The following is a 25,482-nucleotide window of genomic DNA, read 5'->3' on the forward strand; positions in this document are numbered from 1 at the left end:
GGAAAAAAAAACCCGGAAGTAACCCTCCCCACGTCATTTTGCGCAAGCGCCGCAGCCCGGCCGGAAGCGGAAGTCCGCTACTGACCGACGGCACCATCCTCCAGGGTTGTGGGCCAGTCAAAACTATCATTTGTGTTTCCCCCTCCCCGTCCCATCTCAGACTCAACACACCCAGGCCCACTGTGAGACAAATCAGCCGCCTTCGGTGGCAGACATGCTTGTGTACGACGCGGATAATTTAACCACGACGTGTGGAAACGCCTCCCTCCGTGACGTCACAGCCAGGGGCCGCGGGGCACCCTGGGTAAGCTGGGAGGAAACGTCTCGCGGGTCCCGGGTGCCTCGCGCATGCGCCCCTGCGCTCCGGAAATGGGGGCCAGGAGGCCGCGTCACCATAGCAACCACGGCTCGCCTGGTCAGGTCAGGCAGCAACCAGGCTCTGCTTGGGACTGTTGAGGGCTCATTTCCGCCCCCTGCCCCGGTGTGTAAGGGGAATCTCCAGCATCCGGCAAAGTAATCGGGGGCTGGGAGGGCCTTGTGACGTAGAGCAGAGCCCAGAGGGGTCAGCGAGTGGGTGGGGATGGGGTGCGACAACCCCAAGGGATGCTGGCAGGATGGGTTTGTACAAGTCCAAGCTGCCCCAGATGGCCAGGCCGTTGAGGCCCCAGGAGAAGGGTAATATCGCGGGGGTAGCTGGGTTACTGGGGCGGGGAGGAAAGGAGACTAGAGGGCAGAAGAGAGGTGCAGGTTCCCCGCCATCCCGTGTGTACACCCCTCCCAGGCACGGCAGTAACAAAGCTGCACATCTTCCCAGTCATGCACTCACTGAGCCACTTCTGAGTTCTAGGCCCTCAAGGTTAAACCAGTTCTTTGTCTCCTTGGAGATTACAATGTAGCAGAAGAGACAGACTCAGAAAAATGGAATCTACACCCAAGGAGGCAACAGGGGAAGCACTGTGAGGCTCTGAGGGCAGAGGGAAAAAGGGTAATTTCAACTGGGCACTGAGGGATGCATAGGAGTTGGCTAAGCAAAGGGGTAGGGAAGCAAGACACAAAAATGAACCATAAACCACTGACTGGACATTCATTTATTCCCCATCCACTACTAGATGCCAGGAACCATGACAATTGGTGGAAGCGTAGGTATGGGTGAGACAGAAACGGCCCTTGTCCTCCTGGAGTACAGAGGCTGGCTAGGGACACAAAACCAAGTACATGACTGGGTTTCTAAGACAGAGAAGTCTCTTTAGACAGGCATCGGGGAAGACCTGATGATTGTGCTATGACCAGAAGAAATTGAGATAGGCAGAGATTTTCCTGGTGGAGGGAACAGAAAGGAGAAATGAATTTGGCAAGTTCAGGAACAAAAACAAGGACACTAGGCACACAGCATGGCACGAGTCTGAAGGCATAGGTGAATTCCTGCCCCTCTCTGAGCCTCAGTTTCCTCAATTGTAAAAGCAGAACGCTTCCCAAAGATGCCGTGCACCCAAGGCCTTGCCTGTGTAGGCCCAGATCCTCACTCCTGCATGGCTGCACAGCACTCCTAGACGTACCTCTGGGAACACACATGTGCCCCCAAGGCTCCCCTATGCCAAAAGAGGCTATGCCCCGAGATCTGTGTCCACTGTCATCCAAAGACACACACTAGCTTGAGGACACAAGCCCATCGGTGCCAGCTGGTCCCTGCAGGCACTCACCATGTTGCTCCTCCTCCTCCTGGGCACCACAGACATCCTCAAGTCTTCCTTGATCATCTTTGTGGTGGGTGGCCCAGGCTGTGGCAAAGAGACACAGTGCAAGAACATGGCCACTAAGTATGGCTTCTGCCATGTGGGGCTGGGTCAGCTGCTGCGGCAGGAGGCCCAGAAAAGCACCCATCGGGGCCGACAGATCCGTGACATGATGCTGCAGGGACTTCTGGTACCCTCGGTGAGAGCTCATGGGCAGAGGAGGTGGGGGTGGACATCAGGGCAAACTCTGGGAAGGCTGTGGCTCCCACCTGGGCCACTGGTTTGCTATGCTGAGCCTCCTATCTGGGAAATGGGGAGACTACATCAACAACTGTGTCAAGGCCTGGGGTACAGCTCAGTGGTAGAGAGTGTGCTGAGCAGGTACAAGACCCTGGGCTCGGGGCTGGGGATGTGGCTCAAGCAGTAGCACGCTCGCCTGGCATGCGTGCGGCCCGGGTTCGATCCTCAGCACCACATACCAACAAAGATGTTGTGTCCGCCGAGAACTAAAAAGAAATAAATATTAAAAAACTCTCTCTCTCTCTCTCTCTCTCTCTCTCTCTCTCTCTCTCTCCTCTCTCACTCTCTCTTAAAAAAAAAAAAAAAGACCCTGGGCTTGCTCCCCAGCAGCACCCCCAAAAATGTCATGGTGAGCAGGGAAGAGATCATTCCTATAAAGTGTTGGGAAGTGTGCCTGGTACCTAAGAATCACTTAATAAAATCAGCTGTGACAGTCAGCAGACTCCACATCTATAGTTTCCAACAACTGTGGATCAAAAATATTCAGGAAGAAGTTGCTGAAGATAAGTAGGCCTTTTTTTCGTGTCAGCGTTCCCTAAACAACACTGTCTTACCAGCTGTTCTCTCAGTCTTCACCTGGTGTGTCTAGACATGACCTCAGGTCTACAGTAGGCTGTGCTTGAGCTCTGTGCAAATGCTATACCATTTTGCACAAGAGGCTGGGGCATTCTTGGGTTTTGGTGTCCTGGAACCAATTCCCTTTGTGTACTAAAGGACCACATGTTTATTCTCTTTGTAACCCTGTGTCACTGGCCTCTTCTGAAAGTGCTTCATAAACTGTAAAAGAAAGGTAATCCTAGCACCTACCTTATAGCATCATAGTAAAGATTAAATGGCAGCCTACACCTGGCAGACACTCACCCAGCACATGGTTGACGTGCCCAGTCCTCAGACCCCATTTTCCTGGGCTGGGGGTGTGGCTCAGTGGTACAGCACCTGCCTAGCATGTGTGAGGCCCTGTGTCAGGTCCTATTACTGCAAAAAGTAAAAAGGGAAGAATGAAAACTCTTTCCCCCGGGATCAGAGCTGACTTGGAATTCAGGGTACAAGACCCTCTCTCAAAAAAGCAAGAGCAAAACAAAGAAAACCCTAGCAATTTAGTTCTGGGGGTGTGGCTCAGTGGCAGAGCACTTGCCTAGCATATGCAAGGCCCTGGGTTCCATTTCCAGCACAGGGCTGGGGGGGTTGGTGGGGGAGGAAAGTAAGAAAAGAAAACCCAGGGCAGTGTGGAACATTGTGTTCCCCATCCTCACCTGAAGTCCCAACTAAGGAATGACCATTGTAGAAACTGGGGCCCAAGCACTGACTTCTCCCACTTTCTTCCCAGGGCCTCATCCTAGACATGATCAGCAAGAATATGTTGTCCCACCCAGAGAGCCGGGGCTTCCTCATTGATGGCTTTCCCCAGGAGCTGAAGCAGGCCAAGGAGTTTGAGCGCATTGTGAGTACCCCCCCACGGTGTGTGTGTGTGTGTGTGTGTGTGTGTGTGTGTGTGTGTGTGTGTAAGACTGTCCCTTCCCACCTCAGGTGAGGCTGCACTGGATGCAGATTGGAGGGGATGAACCTGGGTGAGGGACTGGTGAGCTCTTTGAGTGAAGAGAGGCAGCCACTGCAGTATCTTGCTGCCCTGCCCCTGGCGATTGGGGGGTAAATTGTCTGCCTCATGAGGTGTGGTGGGTTTAGCTCCCAGACAGTCCATAAAGAAGGAGTAGGGTCTGTACTCCTCCTGGCGGGCTTTGCATTTGGGGAGGGTTAAACTGGGTCCTTGGGACTGGGCCTGCCTGGGCTTCCGCCCTGCCTCTAGCTCCTAAACTGTGTGAGCCTGGACAAGCCCTGGACCCCTTGTGAAAAGTCAGAATAATAATGGTGTGAGCACGTGGAACGTTCCAGAAGATGAGTTCATCCACACAGAGTGTTGAGAATAGCGCTGGGCTCTGCAGAAGCTCAGAAAGCGTTCACACTGCTGTTGCCATGGGGACGTGCAGGCCCCCGAGTTGCCAAGTCAGTCAATTTTCCAGAGAAGCTAGTGTGGAAGCTCCCCCATTTTTAAGTGTTGGACCCGGATTCCCAAAAAAAACAAAATGGGTAAGGCTGTGCAGTCCGGATGGCCCACGGTGGACCACGGGACTCGAGGCTTGGGTGTCGCAGCTTCTGTCCTGAGGCTCTGCACACTTGTGGGATACGTGTAGCTGGCATTGTCACAGGACACCTGCTTTAGACTTGGTGCTGGGTGGGGGCTGAGGCACACCAAGAAATGAATCAACTGGGCCTTTGCCCTCCGTGAGCTCTTGTGTCCAGGAAAGAAAGGGAGCCATTAGTAGCCTGTCACTTCATCACAGTGAGCCCAACATGACTACTGCCATGGAGGTGTGAACAAAGGGCACGGCCCCACCCACCCATGGGGACAGCTGACCCAGCCTCCGGTGACCTTTGATTCCATCAAAGTGCCAGGATTTCTTTGAAGGGGTTTAAGTGGAATTTCACAAATCCCAGAAACGCCTGGAGACCGCCAGCCTGCCACGGGTTTCTCTTTCCAGCTTATTCATTTGTAAACACTATTGAAATGATCTCTCCATGCCACAGGGCACCTGATCTGGTGTCCATACAGGTCCTTTGGTAAGATCCAAGTTGACGTGTAAAATTAACCAGAAGAAATTCACTCGGACTTGTCCAGCATGGGTCACTCACTCTCCATGTCCTCTCTCAAGGGGGGCTACCACCTGTGCCCGCCAAACTGAGCTCTCCCAGACGCCCTTCCCTGTCGTTCCTCATCTGCTGACCAGGACCACAGAGCTCACTTGTGCAGCACCCTGCGCGGCTGCGCAGTGTCTCTGCGGCTGCGCAGTGTCTCTGCGTCTGCGCACAGGCATCTGAAGATCAGGGGCCACACCTGTCCTGTGAAGTGGGGATGCCCAGGCCAGGGCAGCATGCTTCCTGGTACTACTTGGGTCAGAGGTTGAACTAATAGTTGAACACATGACAGTTCAGCCGCCCCTTGGCATCCACACTGGTTGCAGGACTCATTGAAGAGGCCAAAAATGGAAAGATGCTCAAGACCCTTATTAAAGGACGGAGTGTGCACAGAGCCTGAGCTCACTCTTCTGTAGGCGCTTACATTTGTTTCATTTTGGGGGGCGCCAGGGATGGAACCCGTGGCTGCATGCCTTCTAGGCAAGCGCTCTAGCCCTGAGATACACCCCTAGTCCCCTTCTGTGGACTTTAAACATCTGCAGGGAACTTACCAACACCTAGTACCGTGTCTGTGCCCTGTCAGTGGTTGTCGCGTTGTGTCGTGTTGTTAGGGAATAACAACAAAGAAAGACCACACTGATGAGAGACGCCGTTTTTCAGATATTTTCTGCTGGGTTTGGTTGAACGGCAGAAACAGATACAGAGGGCTGAGTGTGACACTGTTTTTAGGTACCCCTATGGCCAGTGATGTTAATTTTCCAAGGATCCAAGTAATGATACCACTTCCTTAAAAAAAAAAAAAAGTGCCAAAGGAAGGAGGCGGCCTGTGGTGGACAGTGGTGCTGGCAGTGAGCAGGTTCGGAAGCACCACCCAGGCCACCTGTGGAAGCCTGGGAGAGACTTGAGACACCCCGGTCACAGTCGCTGTCCTCACCAGAGAGTGAGAATCTGTCACCTCTGTGTTCCCACTGCTCCCTGAGTGGGATGCCAGCAAAGAAGCCTTCCAAGTGTCTGTGATGACAATGTGAAACTCACAGAAGTGGGATGTAGAGAGGAGCCCTCATGCCAGGTGGAGCCCCTGTCACAGAGTGGCTGCTGGTTCTCTGTGCGTCCAGCCCTCTTGCTGTGTGTCTTCCCGCTCCCATGACGGTGCTTCCCCGCAAACCTCACACAACCCCTCTGAAACCATCGACATGAATGCCTCCGTACTGCGCCATGTGACTCTTCTCTTAAGTGCCTCTTAAAGTGGCTTGGTCAGCCTGGGGAGCCTTGCAGCCGTGTCTCCTCAGGGCCTCTCCCAGCCTACCAAGGTCTGTGTCCTTCATCTTCCCTGTACCTGAAGGTCGGCCACAGCTTTATTGAATCCAAGTTGAGTATTTTTTTCCATCCGCAAATATCTTAGCATATATTTCTCCAAGGGGGAGACTTGGAAAATCAGAGATCTCCTGCCATCACAGCTCATTCTCCACTCTTCAGACTGATGGTCGATGTTCAGATTTCTGTGAGTGTTGAACAGTTTGTTTCTGTTGGTGTCTTGCTGTGATCGGGGTCTTGTGACACAGGCTGCTGCAGTTGGCTGTGTGGGTCCTGCGTAGCTTTTCTTCTCAGGTTCTCTTTTATCTTGGTCTTTTTTTCCTTGGAATTTGGTGAAGAAACCAGGTGTTCAGTTCGCTGTAGTGTCACATGGTGTGCATCTTGCTGGTGCAAAGCATGCGTTGACTGTAGGGTTTGTTGGTGCTGGTGAACCCATGGCCTCACGGTGCTAGGCATGTGCTTGACCATGGAGCCGTCCCTGCAAGCTGGTTTTTCTGAACACCTGCCTCTCTGTATTTTCTTATGAATTGGGACTCAGAGTCACTTTGTCCCATCAATTAGAACATTGTCTGAGATGGTTGTTGTTTTCTTCAATGTATCAGGCCCCCAGTGTTCTCTGGGGCCCAGTGGTGGTCCTGAGAAAGGGGAAGAACAGCGTTGTGGGGTGGATTGGCATGCATGTGACCCTGGGGTCCATCCCAGCAGCCAGACCAAAGCCAACCCAGAACAACAGCAATGGAAAAACGAACAGACCCAAACCCAGGCTCACGTGGGCTGGCACAGGTCCTTTTTTGCTGTGTTCTGATGGTGGTGGGGCATTCTGTCTGTCTCCGCGCAGTCCGGCTCTGCAGTGCTTGCCAGCCAGGCCATGACGGCAGACAGATCAGCACAGCATTGCTCTGCAGCGTGTCAGGAGGCTCCTGGATGCCTGACAGCCCCCTCTTAGGAAGGAGTCTGTTGGGAGCTGAATTTTGTCTCTCAGCAGGAGTGGGGGGGCCACCTGTCATCCAGTGGCTTGGTGAGGCTGAGCAGGGGGACTGCAGGTTCAAGGCCATCGTGGGTAATTTAGTGAGACCCAGTCTCAAAATAAAAATATAATAAGGGCTGGGGGTGTAGCTCAGTAGTAGAGACCCCCTGGGTTCAATTCCTAGCACCGAAAAAGAGAAAGACCTGGGGCCAGGGTGTGGCTCAGTGATAGAGCGTTCATCTACCAAGTATGAGGTCCTAGTTCCATCCCAAGCATGTGCGTGTGTGCACACACACAAACAATAAATAAAATTAATAAAAGTAAAAATTCTAAGCCCTAAGACCTTGGAATGTGACTTCTGTATTTGGAAATAGGGTCTTTGACAGGCTCATTATTGAGGGCCTAATCCATTACCAGGACAGTCCCTATGAGAAGGACACAGACAGAAGGACGACCATGTAGGAACACAGGGAGAAGACGACCTCTAGAAGTCACAGAGAGGACCCAGGAGAAAGCAGCCCTGCAGACACTGTGACCTTGGACTTCCAGCCTCCAGAACTGTGGGAGCCTCAGGTTCTCTTGTCTGTGTCATTAGATCCCCCTTGCTACTTTGTCAAGACAGCGCTGGAAACCGAGGAGGGGTCACGCAGTTACTGTTGCAAAACGCCCATCTGGTCTCATCTGTTGCTAAGCTGAATTATTTATTTAATTAAATGTTGCTAAATGCTAAGTTTTCCCTTCTGGCCAGTTTCCCCATCTTTCTGTATTAGAATTCTTCCCTAATGAAGAACATTTCCTTCCTCAACTACTTTTTGGTTATCCTGAAACCGTGCCCCTAGGAGAAAGCCAGGATAGATGCCCGACACTAGGCCTGCGACGGCAGACGGGACCCGGGTCCAAGCCCTTCCCCCATGCCGCATAGGACCCCTTGTCCTGTTGCCCTCCGCCCTGCTTTCTCGCTCACGGTGAACTCAGGGCCCTCCTATCTGTGGGTCCCTCATCCATGGATTCAAGCAGCTGCAGATGGAAGGCATTCATTTTAAACATCGCCTCTTGCTGGGTGTGATGGCGCTGGAGACTGAGGTGGAGGACCACGTTCCAGGCAGCCTGGGCGACTCAGTGAGGCCTTGTCTCAAGGTGAAAAATAGAAAGGGCGGGGGCCCTGGGTTCAGTCCCCAGAACTGGGGAAATGTGGCTCCTTGTCTTGTCGGGGTTCCCTAAACACCAGCTTAGCATCTCTGACAGTGTTGACATCGTGGTAGGTGTCCTAAGTCAGCTGGAGACGATTAAAACCTATGGGAGGACGTGCAGGCTCTGCGCAATACTGTGCCATTTTATGTAAGGGATTTGAGCTTCTTCGATTTTGGTATCTGCTGGGTTCCTGGAATCAATGCCCCATAGATACCAAGGAACAGCTGTCCCTATTCAATGTGTCTGTCAGCTGCAGTTATCTTTCTTTTCTATCTTTATTTATTTATAATTTATTTGTGCAGTTATCTTTCTGATGCTCAGTTGATCACAGGTTTGGCGTAGGGAGCCCCTTCCCACTGACACTGGCGACCTCTTCCTGTTGAACGTTGCTTTGCTTTCTGGCACAGGACTCCCTGACACTCTTCCTGCCCAATCCCCAGTAGTCCACTTCTCAGGAGGCCCTTTTTAAGTGAGGCACAGCTTGAGTGCAGAGAGCACCTGTTGCTGCTGGTTGTTTCCAGCCAATAGCAGATAGAGCAAAGAAACTTGTACTTTCTTTTTGTTTTGTGGAGCTGGGAATGAACCCATGGTCTTCTTGAACTCAGGGTCTTCCGGTGCTAACCAAGTCCTCTGCCACTGAGCCGTTCCTCAGGTCAGAACACGTGCTTTTGAAAAGAAAAATATAAGTCCACACTGATCTTGACAGTTCACATGTAACATTTACAGTGTTTTTATTTCTCTCTTTCACTAAAAATTTTGGTTGCTAATACTATCAATGTACTCGTTTGCATTATCTCATGAGATACAAAATAGCTTCAAAACAACATGTCATTATTAACTACTAAAGTTGGTGCAGTGGTACACACCTGTCATCCCAGCAACTTGGGAGGCTGAGGCAGGAGGATTGCAAGCCTCAGCAACTTAGTGAGACCTGTCTCAAAATAAAAAATAAAGTTAAGTCTGGGGATACATACGTCAGTGGTAAAGTGCCCCTGGATTCAGTCCCCAGTACCACTAATTTTTTTTTCCTAAGAATAAAACTACTGGGCTGGGGATGTGACTCAAGCGGTAGCGCGCTTGCCTAGCATATGTGCGGCCCAGGTTCGATCCTCAGCACCATATACCAACACAGATGTTGTGTCCGCCGAGAACTGAAAAAATAAATCTTAAAAATTCTCTCTCTCTCTCTCTCTCTCTCTCTCTCTCTCTCTCTTTCTCTCTCCCTCTCCCTCTCTCCCTCTCTCTCTCTCACTCTCTCTTAAAAAAAAAAAGAATAAAACTACTGAAGCTTTCTTTACTTTTCCTTATAATATATCCCCCTATGTATGTACAGTAAAAATACCAGGTCACTTGAAAAAATTATTTTCTCTCTGTGTAATTATGTGATGAAATTGAGACACAATTGGGCTCATTTGTTTCAGTTTGGCCTTTTATAGTTAGGGACTGCTTTTTTAGTTTTAGATTTTTATCATTTACTTATTGATGGCACTGGGGATCAAAATTAAGGCCTTGTGCATGCTAAATATTTATTTTATTTTACTTATTTGTTTTCTGTGTGCATGCTAGTATGAGCTCTACTACTGAGCTGTTCCTAAAATCTAATTTTTGAACTGAGAAATCATTTCATGCTTCCAAAACAGAGCCACATAAAGACACTCCTGAGAGACCTGCTCTCCTCCTCCCAAAGGCCACCCTTTTCAGCAGCTCTTGGGTTCTTGTGGCACTTGGAAATAAAGTAGGGGTGTGTGTGTCCCACCATATCATTCTGTGTATACTTCCCTCCCCCCACCATTCTCCACTTTCAGTGTTTTCTCATCTCCAAGATGGCATGTCAGTGTCAGGAGATCTTCTTATGAATTTGTAGTGGTCCATTGTGTGGCTGGGCCATCATGTGTTCAGTTAGTCTCCTGTGGCCTTCCATTGTTTCCAATCTTTTGCCTCCAAAACCATGCCACCATATTTTGAATGTCACTTTCTAATTTCACTACTATCTTTGAAACGGACTTTTGCTGGAAACTGTCAAGCGGCTCTTCATTTTACATTGGTATCAGCAATTTGTCAGAGTGCCTGTGTCCTCACAGCCACACCAACAAAAGATGCTGCCAGAATCTTGGATTTTTGTCAACCTGCTTAACTGAGAAATGATATTTCAGTGCAGATTTATCGGGTGTTTCTCTAAGTTTAAGAATCTTTCCAAAGTTTAAAGGCCACTTCTTTGAACACCCTCTGTACATTTTATTTTTCTTCAAATAATTGTTGCCATTTTTCTTGATTTTTTTTTTTTTTTGTGTGTCAGGGATTGACTCAAAAGTGTTTAACCATTGAGGCACATCCCCAGCACTTTTAGAGATTTTTTTGGAGAGGGGACAGGTTCTAAGTTGCTGAGGCTGACTTTGAATTTGTAATACTTCTGCCTCAGCCTCTGGAGCCACTGAGATTATAGGCATGTGCCACTGCATCAGCTTCCTGTTGACTCTCAGGAGGTCTTTGTGTATCAGTGGTGCTAGTTCTTTGTGATATGGCTTGCAGATATTTTTTTCTCAATTTGTCAGTTATCTTTTAACTCTGTGTGTGTGTGTGTGTGTGTGTGTGTGTGTATTTTTTGTGAAGCGAGTTGTATTTCCTCACTCCTTCTCTCCCTCCTCATCTCGCCTACTCCCGCTCCTTCTCACTTGTTGCTCTGCTGTTCTCACAGCCCGGCTCCTGGATTCAGGTGATCCTCTGCTTCAGCCTCCCAAGTGCCAAGCCTACTCTGGCCAATGCACGTTGTTTTCAAATGTTCATCCCATTTATCAACCTTTACCATTATTGTTCCTGGATTTTGACTGTAATTTACTTCTGCTCTCAGGTGATTTTTTTCCATGTTGTTTTTCTCTAGTTCTCATATGGTTTTATTTCTCACATTTACCATTTATTTGTTGAGGCGATTTCCGACAGTGAGGGAAGGAGCTGATTTCAGCTTCTTCTGAGTTGCTAACCAGTTATCCCAACATGATTTATTTAAAAGTCCATCTCTTTTCCACTGACTTAGGATATCATCCTAGCCATATGCCAAGTCGCTACATTCACATGGATCTATTTCTTTCTTTATTTTGTTCCAGGGGTTCATTTATCTGGTTGTGTGCTGCTGTTAGAGAGGCTTTATGAGGTTTTAATGTCTAGGAGGGTTCAATACCCCTCCATCACTTACACCACCTATTATTGCTTTTCTCTTCTAAGCATCTCCTGGCCATTTCTGCTGGTTTCTTCTTGTACATGAATGTGAAAATCAACCTTATTTCCACTAAAAATATGTTCTTATCACATTTAAATTATCAACTAATTTAGGAAGACTTGGCTCCTTTATAACATAGGGGCAACTCTTTGTATCTGCCAGTTCCACATCCATGGGTCCCGCCAATGTGGAGTCAACCAACCACTGATCACAAATATAAAAAAAAAAAAAAAATTGTATCTGGGCCCGGCGCAGTGGCACACACCTATAATCCCAGTGGGTCAGCATTTACATTGCATTAGGTATTACAAGTCATTTGGAAATGATTTCAAACTCTGCCAGGCACTTGGCACCTGCCTATAATCTAGTAACTCAAAAGGTTGAAGCAGGAGGATGCAAGTTCAAGGCCAGCCTCAGCAACTTTGCAAGACCTGGTCTCAAAAAATAAAAAGGGTGGGGCAAGGCGTAGCTCAATGGGAGAGTGCCCTTGAGTTCAATCCCAGTAAAACATACACACAAAGTCTACAGGAGAATGTATGTAGATTCTAGGCAAATAATGATGCCATTTTATGAGAGAGACTTGGGTATCCAAGATTCTGACACCTGTGGGGAGTCTTGGAATCAGTCCCCTGGTGATATTGAAGGACAACTGCAAGTGTTCATAGACAGTCAGGAAATATGATATATGTGCTGATATGGAGTCATCTTTACTGAGTGAAGTCATGGGTAAATCATGTTTTTACCACTTGCATAAAAAAGGAGGAAAAGAATATCAGAGCTATAGTTTGTACTATACACTCTAAGGTCATTCTAGCAGGAGGGCCAAGAGTAGATGTCCTCATTGCCTCCAGGGAGGGTGGATCTGGGTAGGTAGGATGGCAAGACCCAGTCTCTCATGTGCCTTGTGTGGCCCAGGAGCTCTGTGAACGTAATTGACTCAGCTCTCCGAAAAATAAGTACCCAGAACTTGAATTAAGTAAGAGACTAGGGAGGCCTGATATTTACCAAACTCCTGGTCTCTGGGAGAACTGGTGCCCAGGGCCCCTTCCTCATCCAGTCCCCTTGGTTGGTGCCTAGGTGGGTCGGGCCCCCGACATTGTCATCGCGTTTGACTGTTCCATGCAGACCATGGTCCAGCGGGTGCTGCACCGGGGCCAGGTGGAGCGCAGGGCAGAAGACTGTGAAGTGGTCATGTTCCGTCACCTAGCAACCTATTACACCTTGTGCGAGCCTGTCTTGACCTTCTACCAACAGAAGAAACTGCTGCGAAATGTAGGTAACTCCCCACTGGTCAGTCACACATCCTAGGAGTGAGTCCAGTTTGACCAGCTCAGTGTCGCACTGGAGCTGGCCTTGGTTACCAGCATCCACCCTGGATCTTTCCTCCTGAGCACAGGCTGTGTGGGGCACATAAATGTGTAACAGGCTCCAAAATATTGTGAAGAAACCCCAGTGCCATTCCCTTGCATGCCCGGGGTCCCAGTTTACATGACCCACCTGGCTCCTGTACTTTTCACTCTAAGGAAGATGCAAGGACTCTGACCATGTATGTCCTTGTCCCTGTCAGAAGCCTGAAAAATGTCACCTTCCCCCACCAGCCAAGGCTCAAGTTCAGCACCTCAAGGTCCACCTTTAGCTGGAATGGGATGGTCAGAGGGCCATTCTTGCATCACTTGTCCTTCTGGACTGGGCCAAGGGACAGAATTTCCCACCCCGACTCATTCCTCTCCTGCATTGTTGCTCGGCCTTGGGGGGTAGCACCTGGGCCTGCAAATCTGCTGGTGTCCCATGCTAATCTGAGGGTGGGGGGCCGTGTCCCTGATGCAGGACTTACATCTGACCCTTGGGCTCCCCCTTTTCTAGATATCAGCAGAAGAGGCTCCAGAGAACATTTTTGCCAAATGTTGCTCTGTCATTGAAAGTCTGTGGTGAGCCAGGAGGGGCTGGGGGCTTGGGCTTGCCGGCGCCTGAGACATCTACGAGGGACCCAGGTAGCAATGCCCTGAGCAAATCCTCCCTCCCAGGCCCTTTCAGTGGGGGTAGGTAGGTACCCATCATTTTGATTATGAAACCTGATTTGTATATATTAGTATTCAACCATAACCTCAGACCTTCTGGCTGTCTGCCTTGGGCCAGATAGGTTGAGTGGTTCCTGGTGCCCTCTGCCATCCAGCTGCCCCAGTGAGCAGTGGCACAAGCCAGACCTCTACCCCAGGCTCTGTCAGAACAGACCAAAGCCAGGCCCAGCTTGTCCTGGGCCACTCCTGTGAGACACAGGCACAGCACAAGACCTTGTAGTGATGGTTGCATCCATGGGAACACTGGTCCCTGGAGGGTGCTTTGGTCCCCAAGTTCCCAGAGGGAAAAACAGGGACAGAAGACTGTCCTGCTAGGACTTAGCCACTGTCCCCTTTCCATAGGTGAAGGGCAGTCTTCGGGAACATACCCCACACTCCCTTGGGTTAAACCTTGTTTCTCCTCAAACATAACTGCAGTCGACATGCAGTTTTTTCTTTTTAACAAAAAGCAGTTTATTTAACAAAAAGAAAAAAAAGGGGAGAAGGGGATAAGAAAGCACAGTGCACCTGCAAAAAACTATTTTATATTTTGGTTTTCTTAAAAAAACACACACAACACAAAGCTTGTAATTTCCAATCACCATTACCATTTTTTTTTAAACATCTATAAAGAACAAACATCTGCTTCAAAATCCTACAGGGAGGAGGGAGGAGAGAGAGGAGAGGGAGACAGACAGCACCCAGCAGACACAGGGAGGTTTTGTTATCATTTATTTGTGAAGTTAAAAACGAGCGATAAAAAGTAAAAACTGCCATACAATTTTTTTTGTTTTGTTCTCATTTTGTTTTCAGTTTCAATCTCCTCTTGAACAGATGAAAAGACAAAAGACCAGACCAGTCCTGGGGAGGGGGGGGGCGTGCGGCCGAGCTAAGGGAGGAAGAGGAGCGAGAGAAGGAGAGAGAGGCGGGGTGGGAGGGGTCCTGCAATACAACACCTGGTCCAAGGAATGTTCCAACTCTAACTAAAAAAAAAAAAAAAAAGAAAAAAAGAAAAAAGAAAAAAGAAAAAAAAGCAAGAATGACTTTTTTTTTCCTTTTTAAAAGTTTATTTTAAAAACAAGAAGAGGGCCACCGGCAGTAGGGAGAAAATGATCACTTTACCCTCAGGCGGTTTCAGGAAGGCTGGGGGGGTATAGAGATTTATATATATATATTTATATATCATTTTATAGGTTTTGTTCTGCTCTTTGTTTTTAATTTTTAAAATTTCTTTTTGGCAGAGATTTAATTCTCGCTATCTTCTAAGGCTGGCTCAACGTGAAGTATCCCAATTTTGAAAGGAAGAGTATGAGACACACAGAAGGAGCGAGAGAGCGAGAGCCTGGCAGCCTGTGCCGCCACCTCGGCCACTCACCGCGAGGGCTCCCCGGCACCCCCACAGCGGCCATCGCTCTAGCGCCAAACAAATGAAATATAAAACAAACAAAAAGCCCCAAACAGAACAAAATGGAGAAAAAAAAAATAAAGATTTTTCACAGATGAAGAAGTTCACATTCATTCGATTCATTGAGCCTGCGGAGAGGGAAGAGATAGGAATTGGTCACTACGGGGAGGGGGAGCAGGAACTGGGGGTGTCGAGGAGGCTGGAAAGGCTGGAACACCCACGCGGGGTGGGAGGGGCTGGGAAGCCGCTCCCAAACCTACAGCTGGCTCAGGTGGAAGGGAGGGAGGACGGAGGTGAGTGAGTCTAGCCTCACAGGACTCGCTGGAGTCAAGACTGCTCCTTGATGGAGGAGAGAGGAGGACACGCAGCAAGAGAGAAGCAGAGGCAGAGAGGCGCAGGGCAGGGAGGAGCATGTCCTGTCTGAAGGAAGGAAGGAAGAGGGGGCGGGCTCCCGGCGCATCACAACATTAACAATCAGAGATCACGGTGTCCCCACAACACCCCTGTGAGGTAGGTTGGAAGGTGGCAACGATCGTCATGCCCACTTCACAGACAAGACCGGGACACAGAGGCGAGCGCGAGAGCGGAGGAGGCTCAACAGTACCCCTAACCCTCTCGGCGGGCTCCTGGCTCCCCTCATCCCCGCCAGAACCAGGGCTGCCTGCAACAGTCACTTGGACACAGGATAAAGATCTTGGCTTAAAAAAATAAAAGAATAAAAAGAACAAAAACCAAAAAAAGTGATGCAGAGGGGGAAAAAATAGACATTTTCTTCCCAAATGGCCAGATTTTGAGTGAGTGGGTTAGCAGCCGGGATGGCGACCAACGCGGGTGCTGCTTGCTTGTCCCCCACCCCCAGGACTACCCACCAGTTCACAAGTTCCACCTTTGTGTGATTCGCGCTCCCCCAGCATCGCGACAGCGTTACACAGGAACAAGCAGCTGGCGGAGGGAGGCCTCTTCGTTAACCTCTGGACCCAGCGTGCGCTTCCCGGCGGGCGCGTGGGCACTCCCGGAGACCTCTGCCACACGGCCCCGCTGCAGGCATCAAGGGCACACCCCGCAGGGGAAGGGGTTTCCGGCGCTACCCACTAAGGCAGGATGGACGGTGGCCGGGGGTTGGAAGGAGAAAGGAGGAGGAGGAGGGTGGCAATTCCCACTTGCCTGCTGCTGTCCCTGCTGGGTGGGAGGCGGCTGGGGGCCACCAGGACCTGGAGTCTGTCCGTAGTAAGCGGCCTGCTGTCTGTAATACTCTGCCCAGGCGGCACTGTAGTCTGGCTGGGATCCTGGGGGTGCTCCGGGACCCCCTCCGGTGGCCACTTGCGCTGGAGGTGGAGGAGGGTAAGTGGCTGTGGGAGAGCTAGGCACTTGTCCCCTACAACCCCACCCAGCCCTCCAGTGCCAGCTCACCTTGCTTCTTGTAGTACTCTTCCCAGGCCTTCGTGTAGTCTTGCTGCGGGGGTGCTCCGGGCTGCTGGGGCTGTTGGCCTGTGGGGGCCAAGTGAGGTCAGAGGATGCCCTTCCTGGGTGGGCCTGGAACCACCCCAGCTGCACTACAGACTCACCTATCTTTTTGTAATACTCTTCCCAGGCCTTAGTGTAGTCTGATTGGCCAGTGGGTGGGGGCTGCGGAGGCTCCCCCTGAGTGGGCGGTGCTGCAGGAGCCGGGGCAGGGCCCGGAACAGGGCCTGGGGGCTGCTGGTAGTAGTGTGAGTAGTAGGCGGCCCAGGCGGCGTTGGGGTCTGCAGCTGCTGCAGCAGCCTTATCTGCAGGCAAAAGGGAAGTCCAGGATGAGGAAGGAGCACAGCAGCTTGGCCCCAGCCTCCCCTGTGCAGTATACCACTTACTTGGGTCATGAGGAGCAGGTGGTTGCCATTGGGGATAGGTATTGCCCCAGCCTTGGGGCGGGTACTGGTGAGGAGGGGGGCCACCAGCACTGAAAGACAAGAGAGAATACAATGAGCTGAGGTGTGGTGGCCACAGCCATCAGCATTGGGCAGGGATGCATGCACGCAGCCAGCAGGTCAGAGGCCCTGACCATCACACTTAACAGGGCATGTGGGCAGAGCAATCAACTACAACACAAAGGGCAAAGGACACTAACAATCATGCTGGTTCAAGGACATGAAACAGAAGTCCTCAAGACTCAACACATACAAAACATCTGAGCACATGCATGAGGAAGACGCCAAGGCCAGCAGTCATACTGCTTCTATGTGGCATCTATAAAACAGGCTGCATCAGGCCTGACAATGAGCATCTGAGATATGGCAGCAGGCTTCTTAGTGGGAATGGAAATGGGGCCTGTCCTCTTCAGGCCAGCAACCCCATTCCCCCAAATCCCAAGAGGCTAAGAGGAATACTCACTGTGGGGGAGCCCCTGGTGGCCCCTGATTGAAGGGCCCAGGGTTGAAGGGCCCCATGGGGCCAGCAGGGCCTGGTCCCCCAGGGCCTGGTCCAACTGGGCAGAGAGGACCCTGAAAGGAAGAGGCAGATTAGGTGATCGGTGGGTGGGGAGAATGGTATAGACCCACTCTCTCAGATCCCTCCAGGAGCCCACCTCAATCTTTTCCTCAATGAGCTGCTTGGCATGGTCAATCTGCTGGGGTGAGCCCCGGATGATGAACAGTTTGAAGTTGGGGTCTCCATTGGGTGGCAGCTGCCGAGAGATCTCCACAAAGGCGCCTGTTTGTTGGTTTATGGCTTTCACATTCTCGCCGCCTGTGGAGAGCCAAAGCCAGTCAAATTGAGTGGGCAGGGCATGGGGCAGGGCACAGGGCAGGGGTGGAGGGTGTACAGGGCTCCTTACCTCTGCCAATGACCAGCCCACATTTGTGGGTGGGAATGGAGAAGGTCATCTCCCCACCAGGAGGGCCCCAGCTGCCTTGGCCTCGTCCTCGGCCCCGGCCCCCAGGGGGCATGCCAGGGCCCCCAGGAGGACCCGGGGGACCACTCTGCCAGACAGGGAGGAGGAGGATGAACCAGGAAGTCTGCCTGGTTCTAAACTCTGCTGGGGTGGCCAGGCCAGCCTACTCCTGGCCTCCCCAGCCCACCCAGCATACTCCCAAGCCACCTACCCTGAGGCTCTGGAGGAGATCATTGATAATCCGGGCAGCATGCTCACATCTGTCTGGGGGACCCATGATGTGAGCGATCTTTTCAGGTCCCGTCCCGTCATCTGAGGCCAGCACCAAGAGAGCAGAGAGACTGATTTAAAAGAAAAGCAAAACTCCAAACCCCTGCAACATTGCCTCTTCAGGGCAAATACTATGCCAAGCCAAACATCTGTGAAGTCTCTCAAGAGGGACCCCCAAATCCTGCTTCCTCTGGGACTGGGAAAGAGGAAGAACTACACTCAGGGTAGAAGCTAGGGTGTCAGCTGAGTGGTTTTATAGTATAATCTCTTAAACAACAACAAAAAACACCACACCCCAAAAACCAATGGAGAGGGGGGTCCCTCTGTCTATGTTGAGGTGTCAAAAGCTTAGATTAGGGTAGTCATCTGACGTAGCGCCTGGGTACCCCCAGGCTGCCCTAGTGGATTTGATGTGTACAGGAAAACATATTTCCCATGGAAAGACCACACCATGGCCAACTCTCACATGGCTGTTTCTAGAGAAGGGAAGAGGATAAAGCATGTCCTGATGGCTGGACCAGGAGCAAGAAGGCCCTCTCAAAGGCTAAAGCCTAACCACAGTGCCATGCTGCCTCAGGGTCTGCCTCCCAGGGAGGGCAACTGGCAGGCTTGGAGTGGGTGCAGGGGCATGACTGGTTGTCACAGGCCCCTGACTGATCCTAAGAGGAGGTGCCCGCCAACCCACCCACACCAACGGCAGACTCAGCCCTGACCTTGCTTGAACTGTATCCGCACACCAGCATCATTCTGAATCTTCTTGATCATTTCTCCACTCCGGCCAATGACTACCCCAACAGAATGCCTGGGCACAGGCACCTGGAAGAGCGGGAGGTACAGGATCAGCCCAAGTCCATCTCTTGCAGCTGTTGCCCTCTGCCTATCTCCTGGGGTAGTCTTGTACTCACATCAATTCCCCCACCAATCCGGGATCCATACTCATTTCGATCCCCAAAGCCTCCTTGGTCACGTTCTCGGAGGATGTCCATCACCATCTCACAAGCTTGCTGCAAACATAAGGGGCACAGACAGCATGGGCAAACCCTGTCACCCACAACACCTGTCCCCCAGGCTCCCAGTCATAGTGAAGGCCCCACAAGCCTCTGTGGAACCCAGCACAACACTCCACAGAGCTCTATCTGCCACCCTAGTGGGCAGGCACCACCCGAAGCTTCATCTTCCAGATAAGGAAACGGAAGGTCAAGTTGAGGCCACTTGTTGAAATAGCTCAGCACATGAACAGGTCAAGGTTGACCTCAAAGCTGGTATTCTTGAAAACCTCTCCACGTTGCACTCACCTTCACAAATTCCAAAGAATGCAGAACTGCCACCAGCCTGCCCGCCCTTATGCTCTCCAGAGCCCAGCACATCCCAGGGAATCCTCACCTGCACTTTATAAGGATCCCCAATGATACGGAGGGGCTTGTCCACATTCGTATTCTGGGAACCGTCCTGAATCAAGATCATCTTCACTCCAGCACGTTCCTTGACAACCAATGGTAACTGTTAGTGTGACTTTCTGGAGCTGGAGAAGGTGGGGAAGCCCCGTGCACAAGAGGGAACTGTGCTGCCTGTTCTTGGTGCTGCCCCTCACCTGTAGCTGCTTAATTGTCTCCCCGCCTTTGCCGATGACCAGGCCAGCCTTGCCTGCAGGGATCATGATCTCCTGCACAGTGCCATTCTGGCCCCCATTGGCATTGTCGTGGAACTGTCCTGGGGGACCCCCACGACCCCGAGACACAATGTCATCCAGCATCATCTTCGCTTTCCTGGGGAGGTGAAGAATAAGGTGCTGTCTCTTACAAATAAGGGAACTGGCCAGGTGCCCCACCCAGCTTAAAGGGGGTGGTGGGGGGAGTGACCCCAGTGAATTTATCAGATATATAACAAGAGAAAGGAACAGGCCCTGGGAACATTCAGGCTTATAGCTTCCCCAGATGTCTGGATTCTGGGAATCAACCTATCAATATATCAATACAGCTCCCTAGAGGGCAGGAGAAGAAGACACATGTGGGTGTTACCCTCAACTTCTAAAGGGAAGGACAGGGAGGGGCTTCTGCCTAGTCCCCTCACCACACCAAGAGCCAGTCAGAGACTTACTGGACAGACTCAGGGGCTCCTGTCAGGGACACGCTGCGCTCAGGTAGGCCACCACTGTCTGGAGAGAAGGGAAAATAGGGTCAGTACCCTTCTGGGCCTGAGGGCACAGAAAGACCTGCACAGAGATGAGGACACTCCCAGAACCACCTGCGGCCACTTCTGTCACCACTCCCCAGCCTGACAAATCAATCTACCTCCCCACAAATGCCTGGAAGGTTACTCTATTCAAGACCAAGGTCAGGAAGCTAACGTCCAATAAAGCAAACAGTTTTAAAGGAAAAGATGAGGTGGAGGGAGAGGCAGATTCCAGAAGGCTCAAAACCTATTCCCTACCCCTACTACCACTGAGGATCCCACCAGTCTCAGCAGTCAATGCATTTCACAAGAGAATCCTCAAAAAGCCCCAGCCTAGCAGGCATTCTGCAGCTCAAGAATCCAAGGTTCAGAGGCAAACGACTTGTCTGAGGTCAAATGCAGAAGTCAGAATTGGAACTTAAACCCAGGCCTGACGTCAAATGATTATTCTTCTAATATTCCACACTGCCTCACATACTCCTCCCTTGTAGTTACTTAGGAAAAAACCTAAAACAATGGTTCAGCACCTACTGCCCAAAGAAAGGCGCCTGTGCTTGATCCTACACCTCAATCCGCTCTCAGCCACTTATACAGGAAAGAAAAAGGTTAATAGCTAAACTTGGTGGTGCTACACTGGTTGCAGTACTGCACTGGGTCCAGTACGTATGTTATGGACCATACAGGAAGCACTAATAAATGTCAGCCCAGCTCACTGCTCCAGTCCAGAAAGATTGAGAGATTGAGAAAGAGCAGAGGCCAAGCCAGCCCCAGCCTCCGTTCCAACAGGAAGCTAGTTCTCCATACCTGGAGAGATCTGTACTTTGCAGCCTGAATCTTGCTGGATTTTGTTAATTTGTTCGCCTCCTCTGCCAATGACTAGGTGGAAAAAAAAAAGAAGAAAAGCAGGAATTGGCTAAGGGAGCCCAGAACTCAGCATATTTGGGTGGGGGTTCCTGATCACTGGGCCCCTCTGCCAACAAGTGGGTAGGCAGCCAATCCTAGAGCTTCCAAACCCATCCTCCCTGCCCAGGGGAGGAAGGAAGGAGAAATAAGAGCAGAAAAGGGACATCTCTCTGACCAGGAGTTCTGGGCTGGCAGGGGCTCAGAACACCGCCCCTCACCACAGTGACCCACACTCACTTAGGCCCACCATGCCATCTGGGACCCTGTACTCTTCTGTCATTGAAGTCCTGAAAAGAGAGAACTGAAGGTCAGCCTTGAGCAGGAGAAAGAGGATAGAAGACTTGAGAGTCTTCTGGAGGAAAGGCCCTGGGAACCTGAAGCCATGGCCCTGCCTCTGGGAACGTCAGCACTTCTTGTTACAGACCCTACTTCCTACAACTCGGGGTCCAAGATGCCACAGATCTAAGCAGACAACAGACAGGGCTCCCTCTCCCCACAGTGAGTCACATGACCTCTGCAGGTCTCAGTATCCCCTCCCTGCCTCAGGGAGAGCACATACTTAGTTGCTTCCACAACAAGTCAACTTATTTTTATGTCTATTGCCTCCAATAATAAAGTTGGTTGTATATCCTTGTTTTCACTTCATTTTTCTAGCAAGTAGTTTTTATTGTATTTTACAAAACTGAGGCCCTTCCCCAATGACCTATGTCAGAATCACCTAATCCATCTGAGGTAGCAAAAATGTAGCAAAGACCCTCAGGCTTGGCTGAGGCTCAATGAAACAAGCGCCTGCAAGACTGAAGTCTGTGCTTCTGAGCGTCTGCAGCCCAGGGGAGGAAGCAAGGGGGCAGAGCCTGCCCTTTATCACTAGATACCACTACAATCGCCCTCTCCACTGGGAGCACAAGGAGTGGACAGTTCCCTACCTTCCCTCTACTGGGCACCTACCTGCTGGCCCACCAGCAACAGAAAAGAACACCCTGAAGAGTACAGGCCCAGACAGAAACCTCCCAAGTCAGTCCACACAGCCAGGGACAACTGAGAAACCAACCTGTTCTCCATGTCACAACCTACCTTGGGGGAGGATGGATAGGTCCAAGTTGAGAACTGATTGCTGCAGAGAGAAATCCCAAAGAAAAGACTGGCTTAGCTCGTCTTCATGCCCCACATATGGCCACACCCAGGTACCCCTGCTCACATGAGGGACCACTGGTGCTTATCACAGTGGTTCTATGTCTATTTCTGCACCTGATGGGCTCTGTAGTCCTTCCCCAAAAAAACACACAGTTGCCTTTTTTTTCCCCTTCTTTTTTAAGACTTCCTGGTTGATAAAGTTATTTTTCGTGGTGCTAGGGGGTTGAATCTAGGGCCTCGCGCAGGCCAGGCAAATGCTTTACCACTGAGCTACATTCCCAGCCTCCAAAAACAGGGATGGCCTCTACAGGGAATGAACCCACATGCAGATTTTTTGGCCTTAATTTCAGGGGATTATGGGATCCCTAGAACTCATAGGTCACCCATATGTAAATATCACGAGCCCTCCACAAAAGTTGCCACCTGCTCAGTGCTTATAGCTCCTGATTCCCCAACCTCAAGACCCTGAAGCTGCCCTGTGCCTACATCACCCCATGGACTTACAGTCTCCCTGGGAAGCCAGCTTCTTGCTCTCCGGCTGATCTGTGGAAGAGAGGATATCAGATGCAGCACCCACCCACCTATGGCTGCCTCAGACCTGATGCTGATACCACATGTCCTGGGCAAACAACTCCCCAACCCTAGCATGAGGGCTGAGACAGGAAGATGAGGCAAGCCCTAAGGTGGGATAGAGTGTGAGGGACACTTTTCAGTCCTACCACAAGCACCCAAAGTAAAAGAGCCCTTGTAACTAGCGAGCAGCAGCACCCAAATCCTTCTTGGAGCGGGGGCAGTGTTTGGGATAAAAGAGTTAACCAGGAGTTGAACACTGGCTGCTTCTGTGGTAATGCCTAGGATGCCTCAACTTGACTTCAGGCCCCTTACTTCCCCAGCTCCCACAAGGGGAGGATTGATCTTGGGAACCTACAACTTCACTCTAGCCACAATCAATGTGCCCTCCTCTCAGCCACCTGATATCTCAGGATGGCAAACCGAACCAAAAGAATTAACAAAGCTGGGATGGCTGAGGTTTTAAAAGACCAAACAGCAGTGGTGTCCCCCGCCACCAAAACCCACTCAAACAGAAGCACTCCTTTCTGCCCTCAGCCCTTCCTCCCAAATGAAAAGCAGCCAGTGGGAGTTACCTCCATCTTCCAACTGTCTCTTTTGGCCCCCAAAACCAAAATCAGGAGTGCTGTTATTCACGGTTGTAGCAGCATCACCTCCAATTTTGGCTGCAATCTAGAAATAAAGTAAGAAGCACAGAAGAATTACTACCTGAAACAACCCTCTGTGGCACCAATACTTCTCAGAACATCTCAGGTCTTGCTATCTGGTGGGGAGCAGCCCTCCTGAGTTTGGGAAGGGCCTGAGACTACAGATGTACTAGATGAAATTTTCACCAAAGATCTCAAAACTCTCACAAGGTATCTAGGAATTTCAAAATCTCCCCTTTCCTATGCTCAGTAGGATTTGTACCTATTGGCAGCCAAGTTGCAATTGATGTTGGGTCCACTCTAAGGAGCTCTCAAGACACTTCCTCATGCAGGTGGCCCTGGTGCACAGCTAGAAAGTTTTGACTTTAGCCAAATTTCTAAGGATGAAGTACAACTTTCCTTTATCTCCCTCACCCTCAAAACCCTTGCAAAAAATTTACTGAACAAATCTGATGGAAGCATTTTGCTTCAAGGCACCTGAAATTCTCATGTGACCAGACCAAAACAAAAGACCCTTCTGGAACACAGGTTACATTTTTAGATACATGAACAGCAACTTCAAGTAAACCCTAATCCAACAAACTAATTTATGACCACAGTCTTGTTTATGGTTTAAAAACCCAAACTCTTGAATTCAACTTTTTTTTTTTCCTTGTGGTACTGGGGATTGAACCCAAGGTCTTATGCATGCAAGACAAGCACTCTACCAACTGAGCTACGTCCCCAGCCTTGAGTTCAACTCTCAAAAAAAAAAAAAAAAAAAGCTTACCTTGCACCAAAGCTCTTGGGATGCCTATATGGGGCTGTATGACAGCACCAACTCTCCCAGTTAAAGCTGCCTCAGATACATTTGTGGAGGGACAACCAGATCAACTGTACTAAGAATTTTAAGAACCCACTCCCAAAGTGAGGAAGCCTGAAACCACTCCTGGAGAGATGGCAGGAGTCCACCTAACGGGTCCACCCATCTTGGGAGGAGCCAGTCATCAGCCCCAGGCATTGGGACAACCCCTGAGAACTCTCAATGGGCCTGACCAGGGAGAAAGCCTGCTTCCTGAAAGGGCAGAGAAGTCCTCTCATTCTAAGAGCCCCCACGCCTCCAGGCGCTGTGTGTGAGGAGGTCAAGTCACACAAGTGAAACCTCCACGTTGTCATCGCACTTCAAAACACAGCAATGGGACCCTCCCCACTTTCCCAGAGACAGACCAGGCTTTCAAACTATCCACAACATCAAAGGGCTCCTATGTCCGTCTTCCCCATTTCACCCAAATGCTCAGCCACCACAGTCACAAAGGTGTCCACTCTCAGGAGGGAGGACTCCCCCTAACGAAGTCCCTCCTTCCCTGGGAGAGGACAGAAACCGGACTGGGTTTAGAGCGAACACGGCCCCTTGCTCCGATGTGGAGCAGGGGGCTGAGCAAGACCCTTCTATCCGGGAAGGTGGACCTTGGCCTCCAGGAAAGTGGAACATGCGTTCGTGTGTCCTAAGGGGGAGTCCCAAAGTGAGTTCCAGGGCTCTGGGGCCCCTGAACACCCAAGGGCCGCTCATGGTACCCCCAGTACGCCCCTACCCCCTGCTGGGGGGGTCACCCGCGAGGAACCCACTGGAGACAGAGAGGAAGGGCCAGGCCCCCAGCCTGCCACCCACGTGACCCCGCCGCGGCCCCGGCCCCCACCACCGGCGACCCCGCGCGCGCGCACGTGACCCCCGCCCCCTCCCCCGCCCTCGCGCGCGCGCCCCTCAGGCCCGCGGCCTCCTCACCTGGCGGGCCCGCTGCACCGCGTCGGCGAAGGCGTCCTTGCGGATCCCCGGGCCGCCCCCACCGGGCGGCTGCGAGGGGCCCCCGGCCGAACCTCCGCCCGGACCGCCGCTGCCCGGGCCGCCGCCGCCCCGGTCTCCCGCACCCGGCGGGCCCGGCGGAGGGCCTCCCCCGGCGCCCCCGGCTCCTCCGCCCCCGCCGGCAGGCGGCGGCGGCCCGGGCGGGGGTCCTCCAGTGCTGTAGTCCGACATGGCGCGGCGGGGCCGGGCCTGGCGCGGAGGCTGAAGC

The 25,482-nt window shown here is 51.3% G+C and overlaps 2 protein-coding genes across 9 annotated transcripts; one reads left to right on the forward strand and one right to left on the reverse strand.

The window, feature by feature from the left end:
• The first annotated feature begins 80 nt into the window (after positions 1 to 80).
• On the forward strand, positions 81 to 14,974 carry LOC101958018 (adenylate kinase isoenzyme 1). 6 transcript variants are annotated; one of them, XM_078034584.1, is made up of 5 exons: positions 311 to 513; positions 1,733 to 1,932; positions 3,361 to 3,474; positions 12,488 to 12,682; positions 13,274 to 14,974. In XM_078034584.1, the coding sequence occupies exons 2-5, from the start codon at positions 1,807 to 1,809 to the stop codon at positions 13,340 to 13,342; spliced, it is 504 nt and encodes a 167-aa protein (XP_077890710.1). In that variant the 5' UTR covers positions 311 to 513; positions 1,733 to 1,806; the 3' UTR covers positions 13,343 to 14,974. The 6 variants fall into 6 exon arrangements, with proteins under 6 accessions (XP_077890718.1, XP_077890710.1, XP_077890707.1 ...); XM_078034581.1 differs by having other exon boundaries at positions 311 to 481; XM_078034588.1 differs by having other exon boundaries at positions 311 to 420.
• Khsrp (KH-type splicing regulatory protein) lies at positions 14,183 to 25,445 on the reverse strand. 3 transcript variants are annotated; one of them, XM_078034484.1, is made up of 20 exons: positions 25,197 to 25,445; positions 23,363 to 23,459; positions 22,722 to 22,760; positions 22,158 to 22,197; positions 21,321 to 21,370; positions 20,985 to 21,056; positions 20,106 to 20,163; positions 19,600 to 19,774; positions 19,392 to 19,490; positions 18,914 to 19,012; positions 18,722 to 18,824; positions 17,950 to 18,050; positions 17,682 to 17,826; positions 17,433 to 17,593; positions 17,240 to 17,349; positions 16,720 to 16,808; positions 16,438 to 16,638; positions 16,283 to 16,360; positions 16,037 to 16,221; positions 14,183 to 15,000 (listed from the first exon to the last, which is right to left on the reverse strand). In XM_078034484.1, the coding sequence occupies exons 1-20, from the start codon at positions 25,443 to 25,445 to the stop codon at positions 14,992 to 14,994; spliced, it is 2,160 nt and encodes a 719-aa protein (XP_077890610.1). In that variant the 3' UTR covers positions 14,183 to 14,991. The 3 variants fall into 3 exon arrangements, with proteins under 3 accessions (XP_077890610.1, XP_077890601.1, XP_077890595.1); XM_078034475.1 differs by having other exon boundaries at positions 14,183 to 16,197; XM_078034469.1 differs by having other exon boundaries at positions 14,183 to 16,221.
• Positions 25,446 to 25,482: the final 37 nt, after the last annotated feature.

Source organism: Ictidomys tridecemlineatus, chromosome 2 (assembly GCF_052094955.1).
Source record: "Ictidomys tridecemlineatus isolate mIctTri1 chromosome 2, mIctTri1.hap1, whole genome shotgun sequence".
NCBI classification, from domain to species: domain Eukaryota; kingdom Metazoa; phylum Chordata; class Mammalia; order Rodentia; family Sciuridae; genus Ictidomys; species Ictidomys tridecemlineatus.

Bases quoted from the DNA above. Each gene is read 5' to 3' on its own strand.
- Khsrp (XM_078034469.1), bottom strand. From the start codon at position 25,445: ATGTCGGACTACAGCACTGGAGGACCCCCGCCCGGGCCGCCGCCGCCT. The intron at 20,164-20,984 runs GTATGGAGAACT...CCTTCTCTCCAG, and splicing joins CAAAGTACAGATCTCTCCAG to ACAGTGGTGGCCTACCTGAG. The intron at 18,051-18,721 runs GTCAGGGCTGAG...TGCTGGCCTCAG, and splicing joins GCGGATACAGTTCAAGCAAG to ATGACGGGACGGGACCTGAA.
- LOC101958018 (XM_078034570.1), top strand. From the start codon at position 1,702: ATGTTGCTCCTCCTCCTCCTGGGCACCACAGACATCCTCAAGTCTTCC. The intron at 1,933-3,360 runs GTGAGAGCTCAT...CTTTCTTCCCAG, and splicing joins AGGGACTTCTGGTACCCTCG to GGCCTCATCCTAGACATGAT. The intron at 12,683-13,273 runs GTAGGTAACTCC...CCCCTTTTCTAG, and splicing joins AGAAGAAACTGCTGCGAAAT to ATATCAGCAGAAGAGGCTCC.